Source organism: Scylla paramamosain, chromosome 30 (genome assembly GCF_035594125.1).
Source record: "Scylla paramamosain isolate STU-SP2022 chromosome 30, ASM3559412v1, whole genome shotgun sequence".
NCBI lineage: Eukaryota > Metazoa > Arthropoda > Malacostraca > Decapoda > Portunidae > Scylla > Scylla paramamosain.
This window is the reverse complement of record NC_087180.1, coordinates 2,642,418-2,666,771: the sequence shown is the minus strand read 5'-3', so window position 1 is coordinate 2,666,771 and position 24,354 is coordinate 2,642,418. Positions and strand designations below refer to the sequence as shown.

General features: G+C 38.2%; 1 protein-coding gene and 1 long non-coding RNA gene across 2 annotated transcripts; both read left to right on the top strand.

The window, feature by feature from the left end:
* Positions 1–10,943: 10,943 nt before the first annotated feature.
* LOC135116052 (uncharacterized) lies at positions 10,944–12,372 on the top strand. Its single transcript, XR_010276152.1, has 3 exons — positions 10,944–11,382; positions 11,809–11,934; positions 12,161–12,372. It is a non-coding gene; the product is annotated as an uncharacterized LOC135116052 (long non-coding RNA).
* Positions 12,373–12,702: 330 nt separating this feature from the next.
* Positions 12,703–23,514, top strand: LOC135116021 (multiple epidermal growth factor-like domains protein 6). The gene is made up of 22 exons (XM_064033241.1): positions 12,703–12,821; positions 13,521–13,646; positions 13,780–13,905; positions 14,079–14,207; positions 14,300–14,431; positions 14,540–14,665; positions 15,180–15,305; positions 15,702–15,827; positions 15,966–16,091; positions 16,338–16,469; positions 17,081–17,203; positions 17,468–17,653; positions 18,064–18,189; positions 18,434–18,556; positions 18,815–18,940; positions 19,151–19,273; positions 19,471–19,596; positions 20,227–20,352; positions 20,749–20,880; positions 21,649–21,777; positions 21,907–22,029; positions 22,498–23,514. The coding sequence occupies exons 1-22, from the start codon at positions 12,707–12,709 to the stop codon at positions 22,521–22,523; spliced, it is 2,733 nt and encodes a 910-aa protein (XP_063889311.1). The 5' UTR covers positions 12,703–12,706; the 3' UTR covers positions 22,524–23,514.
* Positions 23,515–24,354: the final 840 nt, after the last annotated feature.

Genomic DNA, 24,354 nt, shown 5'->3' with positions numbered 1-24,354 from the left:
GTGTGTGTGTGTCTGTGTGTGTGTGTGTGTGTGTGTGTGTGTGTGTGTGTGTGTGTGTGTGTGTGTGTGTCTGTGTGTGTGTGTGTGTGTGTGTGTGTGTGTGTGTGTGTGTGTGTGTGTGTGTGTGTGTTTTGTTACACGATTTATGTTCACACGATGACTATATGGATATTGTGTAAACCAAGAGGCACCTGTATTACGCACCTCAATGATCTGGAGCGGACTGATCTTTTTGTGCACAGAGGTCTACATGCTGTAAGGGGAGGGATGAATCATTGGTGGCATAGGCACTAGTGAGGACAGGACGCGACAAGACCACCACTTCTTCTGTTTCTGACTTTGTTGAGCATGCTTCTTCCCACGATAGATTCCTTAGTAGAAAAAAAAAAAATGTTGTAGTAGGGCACAACTGTCACACATTTTAACACTGCAGAATGATACTTCAACTCACACGAAGCGAAGGCAGTCACCAAGGCCTCAACTCAACAATGCCAGACGGACTACATAGGAAACTTGCCAGGTGTCTTTATATATATATATATATATATATATATATATATATATATATATATATATATATATATATATATATATATATATATATATATATATATATATATATATATATATATATATATATATATATATATATATATATATATATATATATATATATATATATATATATATATATATAAATATATATATATATATATATATATATGAAGCAGTAGACACCTGCCGAAACGATAATTACTCCCAGTGAGGTCTAAAGCACTGTTCAGGGGGTGCTGTGAACTTATCATTAAACCCAGCTGTGATCTCACTGAACGTTTCCCTTTGTGTCTCACAACACAAGGGGGCAGTCACAGCCTGCCCTCTAAAGACAACTCTCTTCCTCCACACAAAACTACAAGCACCTAATAACACACACACCCTTCACTCAAAAATTTTAAAATCATGATGGTGACTCCTACACCAGCCTTGGAGTCCCCATCTGGGGAGGGGACCATAAATGTCCCCAGGTCGGACTGCCTTTCTGTCGACGACCCTAAGTGTCTTGACATCCCCCTCAACTTTTTCTTCATTAACTTCTGCAACATTCGCGGTCTAAAATCTAATTTTAGATTAAAATCTGTAGAACACCACCTCTCCTCTTCTAAACCTTATCTTCTTTTCCTCACTGAAACTCAGGTGTCTGAGGCAACTGACAGTAGCCCCTTTTCTGTTCCCTCCTACTTTCTCTATCCTCATTTTCGATCCAAAGCTGGATGCTGCGTTTATGTGCGCAATGACTTAACCTGCTCTCGTGCCCACGCTCTTGAATCTTCTGAGTTTTCCACCATCTGGCTACGACTACAGAGTCACTCTCATACCGAATTTATCTGTGCTGTATACCTCTCACCTAACTCCTTTGATTATAAGAAATTCTTTGACTACTTAACTTCCAAAGTGGAGCACATTCTGACCCTCTTCCCTTTTGCAGAGATCTCCATTCATGGAGACTTCAATGTTCACCACCAGCTTTGGCTTTCCTCTCCCTTCACTGACCATCCTGTTGAACTAGCCTACAACTTTGCTATCCTCCATGACCTAGAGCAATTGGTGCAACACCCTACTCGTATTCCTGACCGTCTTGGAGATACGCCCAACATTCTTGATCTTTTCCTGACCTCTAATCCTTCTGCTTATGCTGTCACCCTTTCTTCTCCGTTGGGCTCCTCTGATCACAATCTCATATCTTTATCTTGTCCTATCGGTCCAATCTCTCCTCAGGATCCCCCTAAGCGAAGGTGCCTCTGGCGTTTTGCCTCTGCTAGTTGGGGGGACCTGAAGAGGTATTTTGCTGATTTTCCTTGGAATGACTACTGCTTCCGTGTCAGAGACCTGTCTTTGTGTGCTGAGCGCATAACAGAGGTGATAGTGTCTGGCATGGAGGCGTACATTCCTCACTCTTTTTCTCGTCCTAAACTTTCTAAACCTTGGTTTAACACAGCTTGTTCTCGTGCTATACATGATAGAGAGGTGGCCCACAAAAGGTAATTAAGCCTTCCATCACCAGAATCTCATGCACTTTATATTTCTGCCCGGAACCATGATAAAGTCCAACTAGCCAAAAACTCCTTCATTAACAGAAAATGTCAAAACTAACTCCCCTTGTGATTTCTGGCATCTAGCCAAAAATATCTCCAATAACTTTGCTTCTTCTTTCTCTCCTCTATTTCAACCAGATGGCACCACTGCTATCACATCTATTTAAAAGCTGAAATCCTCGCTCAAACCTTTGCTAAAAACCCTACCTTGGACGATTCTGGGCTTGTTCCTCCCTCTCCTCCACCCTCTGACTCCTTCATGCCACGTATTAAAATTCTTCACAATGATGTTTTCCATGCCCTTGCTGGCCTAAACCCTCGGAAGGCTTATGGACCAGATGGGGTCCCTCCTATTGTTCTTCGAAACTGTGCCTCCGTGCTTGCACCTTGCCTAGTCAAACTCTTTCAGCTCTGTCTGTCAACATCTACCTTTCCTTCTTGCTGGAAGTTTGCCTACATTCAACCTGTTCCTAAAAAGGGTGACCGTTCTAATCCCTCTAACTACCGTCCTATTGCTTTGATTTCCTGCCTATCTAAAGTTTTTGAATCTATCCTCAACAGGAAGATTCTTAAACATCTATCACTTCTCAACCTTCTATCTGATCGCCAGTATGGGATCCGTCAAGGCCGCTCTACTGGTGATCTTCTGGCTTTCCTTACTGAGTCTTGGTCATCCTCTTTTAGAGATTTTGGTGAAACTTTTGTTGTTGCCTTAGACATATCAAAAGGTTTTGATAGAGTCTGGCACAAAGCTTTGATTTCCAAACTACCCTCCTACGGTTTCTATCCTTCTCTCTGTAACTTTATCTCAAGTTTCCTTTCTGACCGTTCTATCGCGGCTGTGGTAGACGGTCACTGTTTTTCTCCTAAATCTATTAACAGTGGTGTTCCTCAGGGTTCTGTCCTGTCACCCACTCTCTTCTTATTATTCATTAATGATCTTCTAAACCAAACTTCTTGTCCTATCCACTCCTACGCTGAAAATACCACCCTGCACTTTTCTACGTCTTTTCATAGACGTCCAACCCTTCAGGAGGTAAACATTTCACGCAGGGAAGCCACAGAACGCTTGACTTCTGATCTTTCTAAAATTTCTGATTGGGGCAGAGCAAACTTGGTATTGTTCAATGCCTCAAAAACTTAATTCCTCCATCTATCAACTCGACACAACCTTCCAGACAACTATCCCCTCTTCTTCAATGACACTCAACTGTCCCCCTCTTCTACACTGAACATCCTCAGTATGTCCTTTACTTATAATCTGAACTGGAAACTTCACATCTCATCTCTAGCTAAAACAGTTTCTATGAAGTTAGGTGTTCTGAGACGTCTCCGCCAGTTTTTCTCACCCCCCAGCTGCTAAATCTGTACAAGGGCCTTATCCATCCATGTATGGAGTATGCTTTACATATCTGGGGGGGTTCCACTCATACTGCTCTTCTAGACAGGGTGGAATCGAAAGCTTTTCGTCTCATCAACTCCTCTCCTCTAACTGACTGTCTTCAGCCTCTCTCTCACCGCCGCAATGTTGCATATCTAGATGTCTTCTACCGCTATTTTCATGCTAACTGCTCTTCTGATCTTGCTAACTGCATGCCTCCCCTCCTTCCGCGGCCTCGCTGCACAAGACTTTCTTCTTTCTCTCACCCCTATTCTGTCCACCTCTCTAACGCAAGAGTTAACCAGTATTCTCAATCATTCATCCCTTTCTCTGGTAAACTCTGGAACTCCCTGCCTGCTTCTGTATTTCCACCTTCCTATGACTTGAATTCCTTCAAGAGGGAGGTTTCAAGACACTTATTCATCAATTTTTGACCACTGCTTTGACCCTTTTATGGGACTGGCATTTCAGTGGGCATTTTTTTTATTAGTTTTTTGTTGCCCTTGGCCAGTGTCCTTCCAGATAAATGAAAAAAAAAGAAAAAAAAATAAAAAAAAAATAAAAACATATATATATATATATATGTCACGCATAATGTGGATAATTGCCTAATGTGAACATTAGGCAGTGAAATTGCCTAATCTTCATATTAGGCAATTTGTTTGCACGATGTTGACAATAGGCAACTTACTTGCTTAATGTCCACTTTAGGCATGATTTTCAAATTAGGCAAGGGTATTTTGCCTAATGTGAATTGAATGACAAACCAGTGTCTACAGTTTTGTTCGAATGTTGTTCGAAACTTTGGGTCTGTTACCGAGTTGTTGTGAGCAAAGATGTTGTTCGAAGCTTTGGGTTTGTTATAACCGAGTTGTTGTGAGCAGGTGCGTGCAAATTCTTTCAAACGAGAAGCATAGTGAGTGGCGCTAAAACGCGAAGTAAAGTGGCGCTAAAACGCGAAGTAAAGTGAGTGTGATGCTAAATCTTTCTAAACTTATGGATTTCTGATTACTGTGTGGGTTCGCTGATGTTTTTTTCTCTATATTTTCTTTGTAAATTACTAAACTTTTCTATCTATTACAGTTTATGCACTATGGATCAAGCTGCTTTTGAACTTCAGCTGCGTCAAACGCTGCAAGGCAAGGCTGAAAATGCTGTCATCCAGCCCGCTCTCCAGCGTGATCAGTGGTTGCAGGATTTGTTAAGAATCAATTCTTCTGGAGCCCAGTCTACATTTGACTATAACCTCAAGAAACGCTATGAAGTTCTGCGTGTTGTTCTGTATATATATATATATATATATATATATATATATATATATATATATATATATATATATATATATATATATATATATATATATATATATATATATATATATATATATATATATATATATATATATATATATATATATATATATATATATATATATATATATATATATATATATATATATATATATATATATATATATATATATATATATATATATATATATATATATATATATATATATATATATATATATATATATATATATATATATATATATATATATATATATATATATATATATATATATATATATATATATATATATATATATATATATATATATATATATATATATATATTATGGGATTAGATGTAGACAAAAAAGCTACGACAAAAGCGAAAAAAAAAAAAAAATATTGCTTATTGGTACAGAGGAGGTAAATTATATCGGAGAAAAAGTTGCTTATCTCGCCCAGGTACAGTGTGTTTAGACACTAAAAGGTGAAGCTTCATGGCATGTTGCCATAACATGATTTTCTAACTCACTCATCATAAACATTACAATATAAATTAATATTCACTAAAATTTTATGAAAATGACAGCAGTCATACATGATATCATGGATAAAATTACTATTTTTCAGCGGCTGAATATCTGATACCAGTAAAATCTATTACGTGCTATAATTGAGGCATACGCACCAAGGAGCTGTCTCCTCATATGCTGGTGTATATACGAGTATATCTTTTAACCTAGAAACACAAAATCTTTATCTACGGAATCTAGTATATTTCATTATCACAATTACTTGCTTTTCATGTCACTAACTTACTTGAAACTTTGGGATATTTAGGATGTTTTCATGGAACTCTTGCTGGCCTTCCCGATCAGGTCCAATGTGATTGGTGACTTGGCACGGAGCGCCTGGAGCAAGTAGGAATTGAATTATAAACATACATCTTTTTTTTATTATTGATTTTTATACTCTTGCACAAATCTTTATTAGCACTGCTAATAAAAAATATTATTTTATTATTATTATTTTATTATTATTAAACTGCTAGTTTGCTGCTGATGGGCAGAGTTTTAGCGAACACAAATATCAGTGAATAGAGAATAAAATCACCATCATGTGAGTCACCAGTATTCTGCTTATCACCAGCGAGTTGGCGAGTTGAGAAGTTGCCAGCTGAAGGAGCTCTTGTATAGCAGTGACAATCGCTAAAAAAAAAAAAAAAAAAAAAAGCCTATTTTCTCCCTTTCCTCAAAGACTATTACAGTGTTCACCTCTCAGTGGTGTGTCGGAGAAATCTTCAGTTATATGAGTATATTCTAGATGATGGAAAGATTTTTTGGTAAATCAAGGAATAGGAAAATTTCACCACTTAAACGACGCTGCCTAGATTCTATTCTTTCTAACGAACGAAGGAGAAAAGTCAAAGCAAACTTTTCACTAAACGAAGCAAAATATGGAAGAAAGGGAGAAACAGGTGCAAACTATCAACTCACGACACACACCACAGTTTTAGGCATAACCGCTATTGTCTTGCGCTTGTTCCAAGGACGGATGGGGAGGCAGTGACCAAGTGGCCAGCTCTTGGAAGTTGCGATTCCGGTGACGAGTTCGAGTCCTGACGGAAGCTGGTCCATTTTCGAGTCATCGTCGAAGAATACCTACACACTTCCTATTAAGCGTGTGTATCTTGGAAGATGTTTGAGTTCTTTTGGGAGGTATCGTGAAAATGATAGCACGTTGATGAGAAGCTCCGCATAGCTCTACAGGCCATGGATTTTATCTGACCCGAACGTGATGAACCCAGTGTGCTTAGAAAGAGAACATTATGAACCTTCACGACAGACACCTGCTGGGGTCGCTCACCGTGGACTTCACACCTGATGGAAGACAGACCCTAAACTGTATGGGTTCAAAGGCCTCGTGACCCGCGCGCCACGTGGAGCACCGCCAGCTCCGGGAACCTAATCACGCAAGCTGTAATATGGTTCATTGGCCTGAAAAAAAAAAAAAAGTTAAATATATGCGTCAGGCGACTTAAGAATTTCTATTATGAAGAAATACTTGTATGTTTACGCTTATTAAAACTACAACTGGGTACGAAAAAAAATAAATAAATAAAATAAAAAGTCATAAAACAAGTTTTGCTTTAGTTACTTATATTCCAAAGACTGTCTGTGTAGTATCGGAAACATTCCATTCCATAATAAAATTTTTACTTTGATCACGAGTTAGTTCCAGCAGGCTTCCTCTCGACTTGTTAAAATGCAAGTCCAGAGACTCTAATGTGTAATGTGTGATTCTACTTTATCTTTGATTGTCATGGACAAGTATGATATATGAAACACAACAATTTTAGGCATTATCAATTCGTAAGTCTTATAATGCCACATAATAGTCATTCCAGGATGTAAGGGAAGTACAGCTTTCCCTCCCCGTGAAGATGAGGACAGCGAGTACAATCAAGTTGTGATTACACTGATGAGCTGATTAAAATAAGTAAATGAGATAATAAGTAAACAATTAATTAACTCACTAATTAATTAGTCAACTAATTAATTAACAAACAATAACTAACAAACTAACAGGCTAACTAAAAAAACTAAATAACTAACTATTTAACTAATTAACCAATTAACTAAATCAATAATTAAATTTGAAGGATAATGAATTTAGTTTTTTTTCTAGGATTCTGCTTGTGTTACTGTCAAACCTTTTTACTGAACTTTTCAAATCAAATTATCCATATTACTTTTCAATTTCCTTATGTATTTCTTTAATTGTCTTTGTTCTCATCATTTTTCTCCGTTGTGCCAAAATATTAGTGCCTTTACGGCAACATTACCAATATATATATATATATATATATATATATATATATATATATATATATATATATATATATATATATATATATATATATATATATATATATATATATATATATATATATATATATATATATATATGAGGTGGGGAAAACATCTAAAGTTTATCTTTTTTTTTTTTCACTTTTCTTGCAAGGTTTCACTTTCACAGAAGGTATCTTCAATCATTGCATGTTGTGGAGTAGGTGTAGAATCATAATAGCATCAAAATCCAGCCATGTGTTGTATCCACTGAAGGGAAAAATTACGAGCCGTTCCCCCAACTTGAATGAAGTTACTTGCAAACGGTTGTTCCCTGGGCTAGGAATATTGAATATATATATATATATATATATATATATATATATATATATATATATATATATATATATATATATATATATATATCTATCTATCTATCTATTTATCTATCTATCTATCTATCTATATATATATATATATATATATATATATATATATATATATATATATATATATATATATATATATATATATATATATATATATATATATATATATATATATATATATACTCGTATATATATATTCAACCCTAATATCCAGAAGTTCTGTTTCGGGGCAAGGTTAACTACCTGGTACGTTGTGTCCATCATGATTTATTTAATTTTGTGTTTGATTATGTTTTAAAGATTCACTAATGTTGAGTTTTTGCATTGGATTTGAATATTCACACAATATTATGTGAAAAAAAAAAAAGAAATATGCTCCCTGTGCAGAACACGTACTCAGATTTGCAAATAAGGTAGGTTATTGGAAACAGGTGTTGCGGGAAGAGCATCGCCCTGCCATGTACGTATATAAGGCAGCCGCAGCCGGGACAGACATGAGACCGAAGAGGCGCTTCGCTGCGGCAGACGTGTTCCATCTAGCGCAGACTGATAATTGCATAGTCAGACACTGAGAGAAAATCGCTTGGCAGTGAACATGACTACTCACTGTTTGATGGTGATAGTCTTGGCGGCGACTGTGTTAGCTGAGGACGCGGACGTCTTAAGATCGGAGGTATTTTTTATTTTTTTTTAAATTTTTTTCCTCTCAACCAGAATCTTGTTTCCATTGCAAACTTAATGTTATTAAGTTAACTCATGCCAGAGCTCAGTGATATGATTGCCGTCTTAAGGTTTTCACGAAATTCGAATACTTTGATCGAATATTAAAAAAAAAAATAAAAAAATAAGACGTTTAAATTTCTGTTACATATTATTATGCCACTTATTGACAAGAATCAAAAACACTGAAACTAAAAGCAGATAGCATTGTAACAAACCAATGTCACCTTTACGCTGTCTGTGTCTGGATTGTCCATCAGGAGTACATCATCCAAGAAGTGGCACAAATGTGTTGAATACATACAGTGCATACTTGTACATATTTTTTGTGAATATGTATCAGCAGTTAGAATTATTTCACTAGTTACCTACAGCTGCACTCACACTGAAACACTGGTTACCTACAGCTGCACCCACACTGAGACACTGGTTACCTACAGCTGCACTTACACTGAAACACTGGTTACCTACAGCTGCACTCACACTGAAACTCTGGTTACATACTGCTGCTCTCACACTGAGACACTGGTTACATACACTTGCTCTCACACTGAGACACTGGTTACATACACTTGCTCTCACACTGAGACACTGGTTACATACACTTGCTCTCACACTGAGACACTAGTTACATACAGCTGCTCTTACAATGAGAAACTGTTACGTACAGCTGCTCTCACACTGAGACACTGGTTTACTACAGCTGTTCCTACACTGAGACACTGGTTACTCACAATTGCTCTCACACTGAAACACTTATTACCATTTTGTGCTGAATAACCAGTGTAACGAAATTTGCGACACAGAATAGTTGGCTGTACACACACACACACACACACACACACACACACACACACACACACACACACACACACACACACACATCAATATGTTGCTTCAGAAGTATGAGTCACCAAAAAAAAAAAAACGATATATATATATATATATATATATATATATATATATATATATATATATATATATATATATATATATATATATATATATATATATATATATATATATATATATATATATATATATATATATATATATATACATACATACATACAAAGAAAAACCAGTAAGAGCAATAGAATATAATTTTCATGTGTTGTTTGCTTTGTTTCGGAAACTTTCTCTCTCTCTCTCTCTCTCTCTCTCTCTCTCTCTCTCTCTCTCTCTCTCTCTCTCTCTCTCTCTCTCTCTCTCTCTCTCTCTCTCTGTCTGTCTCTCTCCCTCCCTCTCTTCCCGGGCCTCACCGTCACGCCCGCCTCGCAACAAACCTCGGGGTGGCGGCAGACCCCGCTGTGGTGTTCCAGCCTGCACGGAACCTGCGTTGCAGACGCATCCCATTGCTCCGTGACGCTGGAAGGCACCTTGGACTGTCCCCATGAAATCTGTTGCCTGGATAGTAAGTCATGAGCTTAGGTGTTGTGGTAGTTGTTTGCTACTTGGGCGTGAGCCCTGCACGCTGACCCTGCTCTATCGGGCTGCTATATAATACAAATAAAATGTATTGCACAACTTTGACAATATGTTAACAACCATTAGTGCTGCACCACAAGGCCAGGATATGACACAATTGTTTGGTTATTTATTTTGATAATCTAATTCTGCTGAGGAAAAAGAGTGTCTCCTTCAGTTGATTAAGCAATGATTAGGAGTATTTTCATGTATACCTCATGAATTCTTTACCACTCTGCAGAGAGGGCGAATGCTGCGTCCTCCTATGACTTTTGAAGCAGATTCTTAACTTTCTTTACTTTTGTTTTGCAGATGTAGAGGTCGAAGAAACACTCAGTGCACAATCAGGTAATTTTATATTTTTCTGTGATCTTATTGTTTTAGTAAGATTTCCAGAACTATTATTTAACTGTATCGCTTGAATGTTATATTCAAATCCAACAATCCAACACAGCTTCAGTTTTGTGTCATTTGTTTATCTTGTGAGTTAAAATTGAGAAAATATAGATATAAAGAGGTAATTGTAAGCAATGACTGAGTGTGGGATACAGGTACTTTACTCCCCAAGCCAGGCAGACGACAATCATGATGGAGAGAGAGAGAGAGAGAGAGAGAGAGAGAGAGAGAGAGAGAGAGAGAGAGAGAGAGAGAGAGAGAGAGAGAGAGAGAGAGAGAGAGAGAGAGAGAGAGAGAGAGAGAGAGAGAGAGAGAGAGAGATTGCCTCAATTCTAGTTGTTGAAAGTTTACGTCGAAGTGTTAACTTTGTTGTCACTAACAAGATTCTCGGGCCTCTTCAGAGTGCGTCGCTCGGGAGAAGTGCTGGAGGAAGGGAGGCGCATGCAAGGCAGCATGCGCATTGCACGAGAAGGAGATTGCCAAGGGATGCAGAGGCGGTAAACACTGCCACTGCTGCGTTCCTCCAGAGCCAGTGTCGTGTAGGTGTTCACTGTTTGCAAGCTTGTCATGCACGGTTGGCTTACCGTAATATACAAGCTCTCTGAGTCTTGCTCTGGAAAAGACAGGGACGGATATAAACATCTTGATGTTAATATTTATCTTCCACAGTGTGTGACGACCTCCCAGCATGTTACCACGGGAGGGGACAGTGCCGGGAATGGTGCCTGCACGGGGAGACTGAAGCTGATACCGGATGTGGACCAGATTGCAAATGCTGCTTGTCCTTATCTGAAGGTAAAAGACAGTTTACAAAGTATACTTGCAATGAAATCTAGAAGGTCACGTCTAGTAGACTGATTTTGGGATTGAATTTCTGAAGTACTAAAAAAAAAAAAAAAGCGTTCTGTGATTTTTCTTCCTGAATTACTGCATTCCTGCTGAGTTGGTCGCCTGACAAATGACGTTGGGAAATGCAGTGACTAGCAAATGAGTGGACAGCACAATAAATTTGACGAAGATAAATAATGCAAACAGTGGGTGATGTGACAGAAACCCTGTGGGACACCAATTTCAAAAGGTTTAGGAGACCCATCGCTGTATCTAATGGAGATCTGCTGAACTACATACATACAGAATATACCTATATGTATATACACATTGTAAAATAATGTGACTAGAGTGACAATTTCTAACCTGATGAAATACTTTTCCTCCCTACAGTGTGCCAAGAACAGCCACTTTGTCACCATGGACAAGGCCAGTGCCGCGAGTTCTGCTTGGTCGGCGAAACTGAGAAGGCTGGGGGCTGCGGGTTGAGTTGCAAGTGTTGCGTGGCAGTGCCCAATGGTAGGGCTTGTAATGCTCTTTAAACGTCCTTAGGATTTTATTATATTTCTCAATTCCGTGTTTCATTACGAAATTATTGTAAACTTTCCAGTGATAAGCTTTATATTGGTGACCTCCGCCATCAGCAGAATTCCACAACAAAGATAGACAGGGATAGGACACCGGTACTGATATATTAGTGTGTCACAATCATTCCACACTTTACAAAATGGATTATGTCAACTAGAATGCCTGGACGTGGAGAAGTGCGTACGCGCGGGAGGACTGGTGAAGAGCTACTGTTCCAGAGGGGAGAAAGAGATCGCCGGGGGCTGCTCGGCTGACTTCTGTTGCTGCGCCCCGATTGATGGTGAGTCTTGCATTTTCATTTTTCCCCCTGCCTGTAGAATATCAAAATTTCTTATATATGCCAAGTAAAAATACATCTTGGGGCGAAAAGGAAACTGATATATTAAAGGAATGAAATATTTAGAAAAAAATATTCTGAAATTGATATGCATAAAGGAAACACTGTCCATACTAGCAATACTTGAATAAATTCATACATGCCCAAGTGTGAGAGGTAATCAATCCAGTTTCCTCATCTCATCAAGTCACCGGATGCACAGTGCATCATTACATAATTACATTCACTTGAAATTTTCTGTAGTGAATGGAAAACGTAGTTCACATTTTTCTGCATTTTATTCCCCTACGTATTTAATGTCATGGTAATGTTGCCGTCTCACCTAGACGAAGCTGGTATGTATTTAATCTCGCAGAATGCCACGCTATGGTATCTTGCGACCATGGCCGCGGCCGCTGCCGATCAAGCTGTTTTAAGGGCGAAAAAGAAAGGCATGGTTTGTGCGGCGCCCACTGCAGATGTTGCATTGCCTCGCTGAACGGTAAGTAACTTTGATCATAAAATCTGCTTTCGGTTTTGTTAGTTCTGTCAGCCATGAGCCATCAATCTTAAATGTCCCTTTCAATCACGAGTGCTCATATTATTTATGTTCTGCAAAGTTTATTTCTTTTGTTTCCTCCGTAGTGGGAATCTTGTTTATCACACGCAATATTTGTACTTTGTTTTCCCATAAAGAGTTGAATCTCAAAAGGCCTTGGAGAAATGTTAGTCTTCTATATATTCTTTCGTACTGATATTGCACGACTTGGTGTTAAAAACATTTCCTGCAAAGGAAATGTCACCATTTCAGTGGCTCATGAGTATGCATGTCAGCAAGTAACAAGAAGTTATTATACAAAGATGGCTGCAGACTATATCAGCGCACATCAACTGTTACGAGAAAATTAAAATTACAAACATAATGTAGTAGTGATTTGATTAATTTGTACTACTTACTTTGCAATTAAAACAAGAACTTATATAAATAAATAAAGAAAAAAGTTAATATATATATATATATATATATATATATATATATATATATATATATATATATATATATATATATATATATATATATATATATATATATATATATATATATATATATATATATATATATATATATATATATATATATATATATATATATATATATATATATATATAATTGTCATTCTATGCTCAAAACACCCATCAGAATTCGCTGAGGTGAAGCAGTGTGTGCAGGCAGGCGGCTCCATCAAGGCAAAGTGCACCGCCTTGGAAAAGGAAGTAGCGGGAGGCTGCTCAAGTGACCACTTCTGCTGTTGTGCCCTGAAGGACGGTGCGTCACTACCTTTGTATAGTCCTGATTTTACTTTTTCTTTTGAATTTTTTTTTACATTGCAAAAAAACACCCATTTTCGTAGTTGCGTGAAGAGCATCTAATTTCATATCATAATGTACGCTTTGTACAGTGTGTGAAGCTAAACACTCGTGTAGCGGCGGAAGAGGTTCCTGCCGATCGAAGTGTAAGGCTCACGAGTCAGAGACTACCGATAAATGCGGCGCGGGCTGCAAGTGTTGTGTGACGAACATCAACGGTAAGCACTTTTTCGATATGCTTGGCAGAGGGAGAGCTTGTTCTGAACTAATGCCAGAGACAGTACATCAGCTGATATTACAGTTATTAATGCTTCTCACGCTAAAATAATGAACAGCATAAAATGCACACATGCATACGTACATACATAGTTATTCCTGTCTTACCTACCAGTGTGCAAACCTAGCACTGAGTGCCAGGCGGCGGGTGGTGAGTGCCAAACGCAGTGTCCCCACGGAACGAAGGAGTTGCAAGGCGGTTGTTTTGGCAACAAGTGCAAGTGTTGTGTTGGTTTCCATCTCGGTGAGTTGCATTTGCCAACATTCTCTTATACACAGTTGTTCAAATACAGGAAATATATATGTTCTAATCACACAATTTGCTTACATTTCTAGACTCATTGTGTGGAGGCCAGCTGGCCTGTGACGATGGCTTGGGACACTGCAGAGATGAGTGCAACGAGTGGGAAGAAGAGGTGCACGGAAAATGTGGACAGTTCTGCAAGTGTTGTGTAGCCAAGATTGAAGGTGAGGACCGGTGTGCAGCAGAACTATGATGTATATATCTGACAAACTAATTGCTGCTTGTGAGACATTGCAAATAATGCTCAACTAAAATGCTTGTTTTATGCACAGTTCTTCTTGATTTGGAGAAGTGCAGACACGATGGAGGCTCGTTCAAGGCATCGTGTTCCAAGCTGGAGAAGGAGGTTGGAAGAGGATGCTCCTCACCTCATTACTGTTGTTGCGCCCCGGTAGATGGTAATGCAAATCAGTCGTTCTTTGTCACCCCGCACACCATAACAAATGTTTGTGAATGCCATGAATGTAGAAAATGTTTGAGTGGAGTTTTGAGGGAAGTGATGGAGTCTTTTTTTTTCTGCTCAATATGACAAAATTCAGCAGTCAGTATTCAACTAAACCTAAAAACATATATTAGGCTAAAAGCACAACACAAAACGAAGATAGATGAAAAAACAATTTCGTGTAATTTCATTACATGAAACGGAAAAGATTGTGTCGATTATATAAGGAATTAAGTGAACAAAAATAATATAAAGAAGTAAAACATAAGATATAAAGACAACAGATTGTACGAGACGCTGTGGTGTGACCAATCTGTTGCATGCTTTAACAGAGAACAGAGAACAGAGAGAGAGAGAGAGAGAGAGAGAGAGAGAGAGAGAGAGAGAGAGAGAGAGAGAGAGAGAGAGAGAGAGAGAGAGAGAGAGAGTGTCTAGATAACCTTTTAGCATACTACATTTCCCCGTTCCAGTCTGTCAGGCTCACCCAACATGTAACAAAGGACGCGGACAATGCCGGGCTTGGTGTGAGCCGTGGGAGGATGAGACGCTCGCTGGATGCGGTGCTCATTGCAAGTGTTGTGAGGCCAGGAATGACGGTAATAATGCCAGCAGATTGTGTTTGACTTGTCTAATCAGAACCTTTCCTGTCTATCACACTGTCGACGACATGGTGGTTAGCATGCTGTGTCTTTGTCTTCAAGTTTTGATTAATATACTGATTGCACTATTAAGAAAACGATGCACTGTGTAAATGTTTTAACAACAATGAATGCCTAAACTTAAAATGTGATTCCAGAGAATGCGTGGAACAAACTGAATAACTTATATTTAATGCATAATTTACCAAGGCAATGTGCGCAAGAGTGACGGAACTCAATTTTAAAATGGTTTTGGCATTGTGATCTCAGGAACACATTCAGCTATCTCCATCAGCATCAGTAAAGCCTCTCTACGAAGATTTCTATAATAATGCAACTTTTTACGTCATTCAGTGGTGGAAGACCTGGAGAGGTGTGTGCAAGAAGGAGGAGTTTTCAAGTCCACATGCTCCAGGGACGAGAAGGAAGTTGCCGGGGGATGCTCCTCCTCCAAATACTGTTGCTGCGCTCCTCTCGATGGTAAGCGTCGATGTGCAGGGTTTAAATTCACAGGACCAGGACTCCAATAATTATTCTCGGCCAGAAGTACAGTCAAGGTTTATCTTATTTCACGATATAGTCCAGGTTCAGTTTGTAAAGAATTCGTGCCTATTGCAGTGTGCCTCTCCCAGCCCTCGTGCGCAGGTGGACGAGGATTCTGCCGGTCTAAGTGCAGCAAGTGGGAAGAAAAGACTTTCGGGAGCTGTGGCGCACACTGCACATGCTGCGTCCCACTAACTGGAGGTAATATCGTGCCGGCAAATTATCATTTATCTTGTATTCACTTTTGTCCTCCATATCATATCCAAACCTTTAAGCTAACGTAAATTATAGAACTCAAACTGAAATAACATGTGTTATATACAAGTTACATGCACTGAGATTGCACACAAGTTCAGGAAATATTTTGTATATGTAAACTGTGCATCCTTTAACAAAGAATTATGCGACTTTTACTAAGAGCTATATAAAGTTCATTCCATTCTGCAGTTATCACCGTCAAAGAGTTGGAGTCTTGTGTGAGGAGAGGAGGTTCCTTCAAAGCCAGATGTAGCAGGCACGAAAAGGAAGTAGCGGGAGGCTGCTCAGCTCATAACCTGTGTTGCTGCGCCCCGTTGGACGGTATGCATTGTTCTTCTCTCTCTCTCTCTCTCTCTCTCTCTCTCATTTCTTTATTCGCAGAATATGACGATATAAACGAATATTTTTACTAGTCTGTCAGTTTACTTGGAGTTATTATTATTATTATTATTTTTTTTTTTTACGAACAAAATATGCAATGGCAACGTTCCCCTTATCCTTCTCATTTTGTTTTGTCTCGTAACATGATATATTGTGCATGGATTTTTTTTCATTGTACTCCTGTGCCTGTCTAAACGCATTGTACTGTTGCGGATGTCAGTGGTACGTGATAAGTTTTTGAGAAGTTTGTGTTTTATCCGTGATTAAATACATTTCAGAAATAGTTGTATTAACATACTAGTTTCCAAGGTATATCTTTACTATAAAGAAAATTATTTCTGCATTAAGGATGACATCGACAGGTTGTATGCTATATACATTTAATGGCCGATATGAATACAAATGTTTGGTCGGAAGGCAAGGCAGATCAAGGTTGATCTGCCACACTTGTTTTTTTTTTTTTTCTGGTTGGATTCAAAAGAACAGAGTTATTACACGAACATGATCAGATTCGACAAAATATCACTAAAATTGTTATGTTGTTTGCACAGTATGCCAAGCTGAGCCGTCTTGTGCTAAAGGCCGCGGGCGCTGCAGGAGTTGGTGCAAGGAGTGGGAATCTGAAGAAGGCCACTGTGGAGCACACTGCAGATGCTGTGTGGTTCAAACAGACGGTAAACTCCTTGTTGTATTGTTGTTATTATAAGCTCGTGTGTGTGTATATGTGTGTGTGCGTGTGTGTGTACTGTATATATATATGTATATATATATATATATATATATATATATATATATATATATATATATATATATATATATATATATATATATATATATATATATATATATATATATATATATATATATATATATATATACTTACAAAGTAGAGAGGCAACGCCTCACTATTTTTATATGTACCCTTTCTTGCTGTGCAGTGCTGAGGGAACTTGAGGAATGCGCGAAGGAGGGTGGTTCATTTAAGGCCAAGTGCACTGAGGGTGAGAAAACTGTGGCATGGGGTTGCTCTTTGACCAGCCACTACTGCTGCTGCGCCCTTCAAGATGGTAAGACATTCATCATTATTTGTTCTTACATTCACGGATTCCGGGATGTAGAAAGTTGTTTGATAAAAAAAAAAAAAAAAAAAACAATATTCTTCTATTTGTGGAGTTGTAGTCTTAAGGCCCACGGTGAAACTTTGTTGTAATTAAAACTCTGTCATATACTCATCATTGTGACCCAGATGAATTGCATTACATAATGTGGGGATCGCATTATTAAAAATTTACATAAATAAAAATTGGTTTCCAAATGAAGTGGTAGATAAATGGAATAAATTTAGTAATCAGGTTGTTAGTGACGAATCATCAGAAAGTTTTAAAAGACGAATGGGCAGATTTATGGACGAGGATGATAGGTGGAAATAGGTAGGAATGTGTTATACAGGAACTGCCATGTGTAGGCCTCATGGCTTCTTGCAGCTCCCCTTATTTTTTGTTATGTTATGATCGTGTCACCTGTTTTGTTTAAGTATGCCAAGCTCAGCCGACGTGCGACAGCGGCCGTGGGCAATGCCGCCATACATGTCTCACTGGAGAGACTCAGACCAGCTCTTCCTGTGGCATCAGCTGCAAGTGTTGCGTACCTAACACTGACGGTAATTACTGATATTAAAGTTTCGTTGGAACGCATAAAGATTTATAATATGCCGTGTGTGTGTGTGTGTGTGTGTGTGTGTGTGTGTGTGTGTGTGTGTGTGTGTGTGTGTGTGTGTGTGTGTGTGTGTGTGTGTGTGTGTGTTGGCGTATGTTTTTCATTGATTTTCTAACATTTTACTGAATTATCATCTATCACTATATTTCACCTGAAGCGCAATTAACCCTAGGCACTTTATCCATCAGTGAACATCAATGAAATAAAGCACTGCCTTAATCACGGAGGAGCGTATAAGGCGAAGTGCGGCACAGGCGAGAAGGCCTTTGGCGTGTGCACCTCTAAACATTGCTGCTGCATCCCAAATGATGGTGCGTAGCTCGCCGCTTGCTAGATCACTGGGAGATTATTTATATTTATTGAATAAATGTATTAAGCTGATTAAAATAGCCTCCATCTATAATGGAATAAATTAATCGCCCTATGAAATATTGCTGTCAGAAAAATACCCAGTTTTATGTATTACATGATTTCACTACCCTGAACTACGAAAATTTCATTAGTTTTCCATTTTTATTTATTTATTTATTTATTTATTTTTTGTTAAGTGCCACTTGTCTTTTTCCTAGTATGTGACGGCGAAGGATCATGTCACAGCGGTCAGGGGTACTGCCGGAAAACATGTGCGACCTCAGAGAAAGAAGTGTACGGAGGCTGCAGCCGCAGCTGCAAGTGCTGCGTTCCTAATGACAGTGGTAATGATCTACACTGTACTGTATATAGTAATTGCTGATTGATAAGTTAATGGTGTAATAGCTATCGCAAATATTTGGAACTTGCATTTATGCAATAAGACTTAATTTTGCACTATACATCTCCATAAAGACGAACACGCGCTTACACTATGTATACTACATAACCACGTATTTTGCATAATTAGCCACTTTCCCAAATCGTGTCCACAGTTCAACTGGTAGAGGACTGCCTGAAAGCAGGAGGAGTCGTGAAGAGCAAGTGCACTGCATTTGAGAAGATAACTGGTAATGGCTGCTTTGCTGTCGGGTCGTGCTGCTGCGCCTCAAGAGACGGTGCGTGCTCTCTCTCGGTTTGATCGTTTAGGTTAAAAAAAAAAAAAAAAAAAAATCTGGGCTGCTTTAAAGCTTGTCATGTCGATAACTAAAAACATTCTTTAAAAGTCTCTCTCTCTCTCTCTCTCTCTCTCTCTCTCTCTCTCTCTCTCTCTCTCTCTCTCTCTCTCTCTCTCTCTCTCTCTCTCTCTCTACAGTGTGCCGATCGCTGCCATCATGTGATCACGGCAAAGGGTACTGCCGAGAATGGTGCGAGACTTGGGAAGAGGAGACCTACGGAGAGTGTGGCTTCCACTGCAAGTGCTGTGTGCCCAAGATTAGTGGTGAGGATACTTGTTTTAAGGATTCATTAACGCGACACATGCCAGGCTGTCCTTTGGATACAACCTTTAGGTGTCTTGATAACTTCTCTAATAACTTTCTCTATATTAACTCCTGCAACATTCTTTGTCATACATCCAACTTCCAATCTGTGGAACATCACCTCACCTTCTTCAAACTTCATCTTCCTAATTGAAACTCAGATGCCGGAAGCCACTGCCAGCAAACCTTTATTTGTTCCCTTTTAATTTCTCTATCCTCAATTTCAGACCAAAGCAGGCGTCTATGTGCACAACAATGTGAATTGCTCTTGTGCATTTGATACTCAAACTTAGGTATTTAATTTGAAAGATTCCCTCATAGGCACCTCAAAAAGTGCATTGGTTCTTCTGTCGGATATCTCATTCATTAACGTTTTAAGAAGGCCATTATGAGAAACCATCTTACTTTTCCCATTTACTTTACTATATATATATGTGTATATATATATATATATATATATATATATATATATATATATATATATATATATATATATATATATATATATATATATATATATATATATATATATATCCACACACATACACACACACAAACCCACAGTGACTTATGAATGACTTCACTTACAGTAACTGAGATTCAAGAGTGTCTGGACGCCGGAGGTTCGATTAAGAGAAAGTGCTCAGACATAGAAGAGAAGGCCGCAGGAGGCTGCAGCTTTGCTTCCGAATATTGTTGCTGCAAACCCAAGGAAGGTGAGACACAGGTGGCTTAGTGTGAATCGAATAGAACTCAAAACGGTTATAGGTTGTACATTTTCTCTCTCTCTCTCTCTCTCTCTCTCTCTCTCTCTCTCTCTCTCTCTCTCTTCCACACACACACACACACACACACACACACACACACACACACACACACACACACACACACACACACACACACATATCACTACTCATAGTACAAATATTTTAGTAATTTCCGGCAATTAGAAATACTTATGAAGAGGAAAATTTAATCAAAAGGAGACTGGCTTTCTCACCTTGTAATAACATTTCACAAATTTACATTAGTCTTACTAAACATTTCTAATTCTGTCACTCGAATTGATATGTATAAAACAAATTTACTAATGATGTGCTCCTCCTCTTCAGTGTGTACAGCCAAGCCAAAATGTAATGACCACAACGGCCGGTGCAGAGACTCGTGCTTTGTCCACGAGATGGAGGTCACCGACACCGAGACGTGTGGCACAACCTGCCTTTGTTGTGTGCCAGTAATTGACAGTAAGAACGTTTTGCCTTGTACTGTACTGATGACTGACAGTAAGAAAGTTTTCTTTCTACTGTACGGAAGATTGACAGTGAGAACGTTTTCTTTCTACTGTACCGATGATTGACATTAAGAACATTTTCCGTCTGCTGTACCGATGACTGACAATAAGAACGTTTTTGCTTTTATTGTACCGATGGTTGACAACAAGAACGTCTTCTTTCTACTGGATCCACAAAAACTACATACTCCTCACAAACAGACTAATCGTAAGCATCGTGAATTAGAGTACATACATAGAGCACATACATACAGATTCATAATAACACCATTTCTACTAATAAGAATCACTACAGTGTAGCACATTGACAGCTCCAAAAGGTAGTACACCTACAAGAAAATATAATATCGGCTCCTTTTTAATTAATTTCCATATTGTTTTACATAAACATTTCAAAATCATTTAGGGATAAGGAAAATAATGTCACTCTCCCTGTTGGTTTATATTGGTAAAAAGAAATGGGGACTTCTCTTGCAAGTTAACCGTTAGCTTATATATATATATATATATATATATATATATATATATATATATATATATATATATATATATATATATATATATATATATATATATATTGATTACAGAGAAAAAAAATAACATCGCAACACAATTGTGACATAATAGAAATATTCATTGGTTCATCTTTGGCAATAAACAATAATTGCGTCTAATCGTAATTAAATTAATGACGCAATGAGTAACCCTGGTCTCCACACAGTTAAAGCCGTGGACGATTGTCTCAAAGAAAAAGCAACATTCAGAGACGAATGTTTGGAGTCGGAGATTCAGACAGGACCGGGCTGCACGATGCCGAACGACAAGCAATGCTGCTGCATCGCCGAGGATGGTGAGGCTTTTTTTTTTTTCCTTTCTTTTTCTTTTTCAAGACAAATGAAAAGAGTTTGTATACTTTCCCCCCCCCCCCTCTCTCTCTCTCTCTCTCTCTCCGGGAGATCAAGTCTCGTATTATTTGCAGTGTGCACGGAGAAAGGAAGATGTGACGAAGACTACGGCAGGTGTCGCTCTCATTGCCTCGACACCGAGCGTGAAGTGACACCTAGCTGCGGCCACCACTGTAAATGCTGTACCATCCGGCCTAGTAAGTATATGGGCACTAAAATACGCATTTGAAGATTCTGTTTCTAATCAGTGACAGGAGAACATTCACTCTAACACTGCTTCTGTCACTTTGTATTCATGGACGTGTTAATAATGCCTACACACATTTACTATGCATTGTACACACTAAGCAGTTGATTTTCTTCCTGTTGGTAAGCTACACTTCATTTTTCTTTTATTTTTCTCTTTACCTTATTCGTGTACTAATTCAAATAGTCTACACTGATTACCAAAAACTAATTCAAAATATCTTTCGTCGTCAACTATAACGAGTTTCCTAAAGCCAAAGTGGATATACTTTTATCCTTAATTTATATGATGTTTATCCCGGCACTTTCCCTTATTTCCCTCATAATTAATCCTATTGTACATAATGTTAGCTGAAGTTTCATCTACAAAATTGGTAAAACATGAAAAAATTGTAATGCTTTTGTTTTCTTTTTAACAGCAACCACCACCACCAGTACCGCCTAAACATGATATTGTGGCGCGTGTATCCAGGGGCAATGCATCAACAAGTCACACGCCAGTCAAGAAAAAATGGATGGTGAGATGTTAGGGTCAGAAGCCATGAAACATTAAGAACAGTTAAATAGTTAAATTAAATTTGTAGATGGATAAATGGTTAGATTAGTATGACCGACTAATATGATAGACCTGAGAGAGAGAGAGAGAGAGAGAGAGAGAGAGAGAGAGAGAGAGAGAGAGAGAGAGAGAGAGAGAGAGGGAGAGAGAGAGAGAGAAATGAAAATCTTTCCGTCTCGAATCAAAAGCCTCATGTGAAAAAAAAAAAATCATCATTCCATGATACTACCTTTTTTTTTTTTTTACTTTTTATTTATTTTACCATATACAACCGGCTTCACGCCACACATCTATGTCGTTCACACATACACACACACACACACACACACACACACACACACACACACATACACACACACACACACACACACACACACACACACACACACACACACACACACACACACACACATACACACATCACTCGCTCGTAAATTACTAGTCGAACAGAGTGAAACCACCATGGCAAAATATTTGTGGTGCTTCACAATAATAATGGAGAGAACCTGGTCTTTCCATAATTTTCTGCCGGCATGTAATATGCAGTAGTTTAGGTTTTTCTTCTTTCAAAATATCTCTTCTCCTCAAGTGACTGCTGCAGAGAAAGCATGGAATTAGCATGGAATGGTAATAACAATGCATTGTTCATGTCTCATGTCCAGAAAAAGGAAGGTTTGTCAGATAAGGAATAAGAACCTAATACATAATATTTGAGCTTGTGGCTGTTGTTTTATGTACAGATAATTTATTGTGCATTTGTAATTGGGATTCTGTATCTTGTGATTGCTTGCAAAGTTTTATTTTAAGGGTAATAAATTATTATCCTCTGTTATTGTGGCTACAACTGGCTGGTGATACATCAATAAACTATGCAAACATTTTTTTTCTGTAATTGTAATGAACCTTCCCTTAATCATACTATACCTATTTACTTTTCTTCACTAAGGAACTAAATAAATGTACTAGTTTCTTTTGAAAAGTGACAAGTGTTATCAGCGAGGCAACACCACTACACGGAACATTGTACGAGACAGATTAGTCAGTCTATCGTGAACATAGTTCCACTTTAACACTACGATTACAATTTCACCAAATTATGGCTCCTAGACATGGAGGTATAATGGGAGGAGTTGGCACGTCACGAATGTGAAACCAATACGCCATTGGTCTACTGTGGCCTCTACCTCCTTTACACCCAAAGCATTACCAGCCGAGCACTGTAAGTATAGGAAAACGCCGGTGTACTGCTACTCATTTCTTGTTTTTTTGCTGTTGCTGCCCACCATATCTGTGACCACAAAAGACTGCAATAGTGGTGTTGTGCTGTCCCAGCAGGATTTAGACGGCAAATCATACAGACAAATCAGATCATAGAGTGTATCAGGTGAAAGATGGCCTGAAGGCTGATTTTTCTTGGGATACTACCCCTTAACTCAGATTGATCTCAAGTAGAATATATATATTTGCATATTACTTATTGACTTTATATAAAAATATATGAAATTTAATTCTCTCTCTCTCTCTCTCTCTCTCTCTCTCTCTCTCTCTCTCTCTCTCTCTCTCTCTCTCTCTCTCTCTCTCTCTCTCTCTCTCTCACATTATGCAATAATGTACATTTGTAATTTATATAAATAATATATACTGCAAATGAATGCATTTGCATTCTTTGGGAAGACGTAGGTTAAGAGGGGACCTGATAGAAGTCTTTAAGTGGTATAAG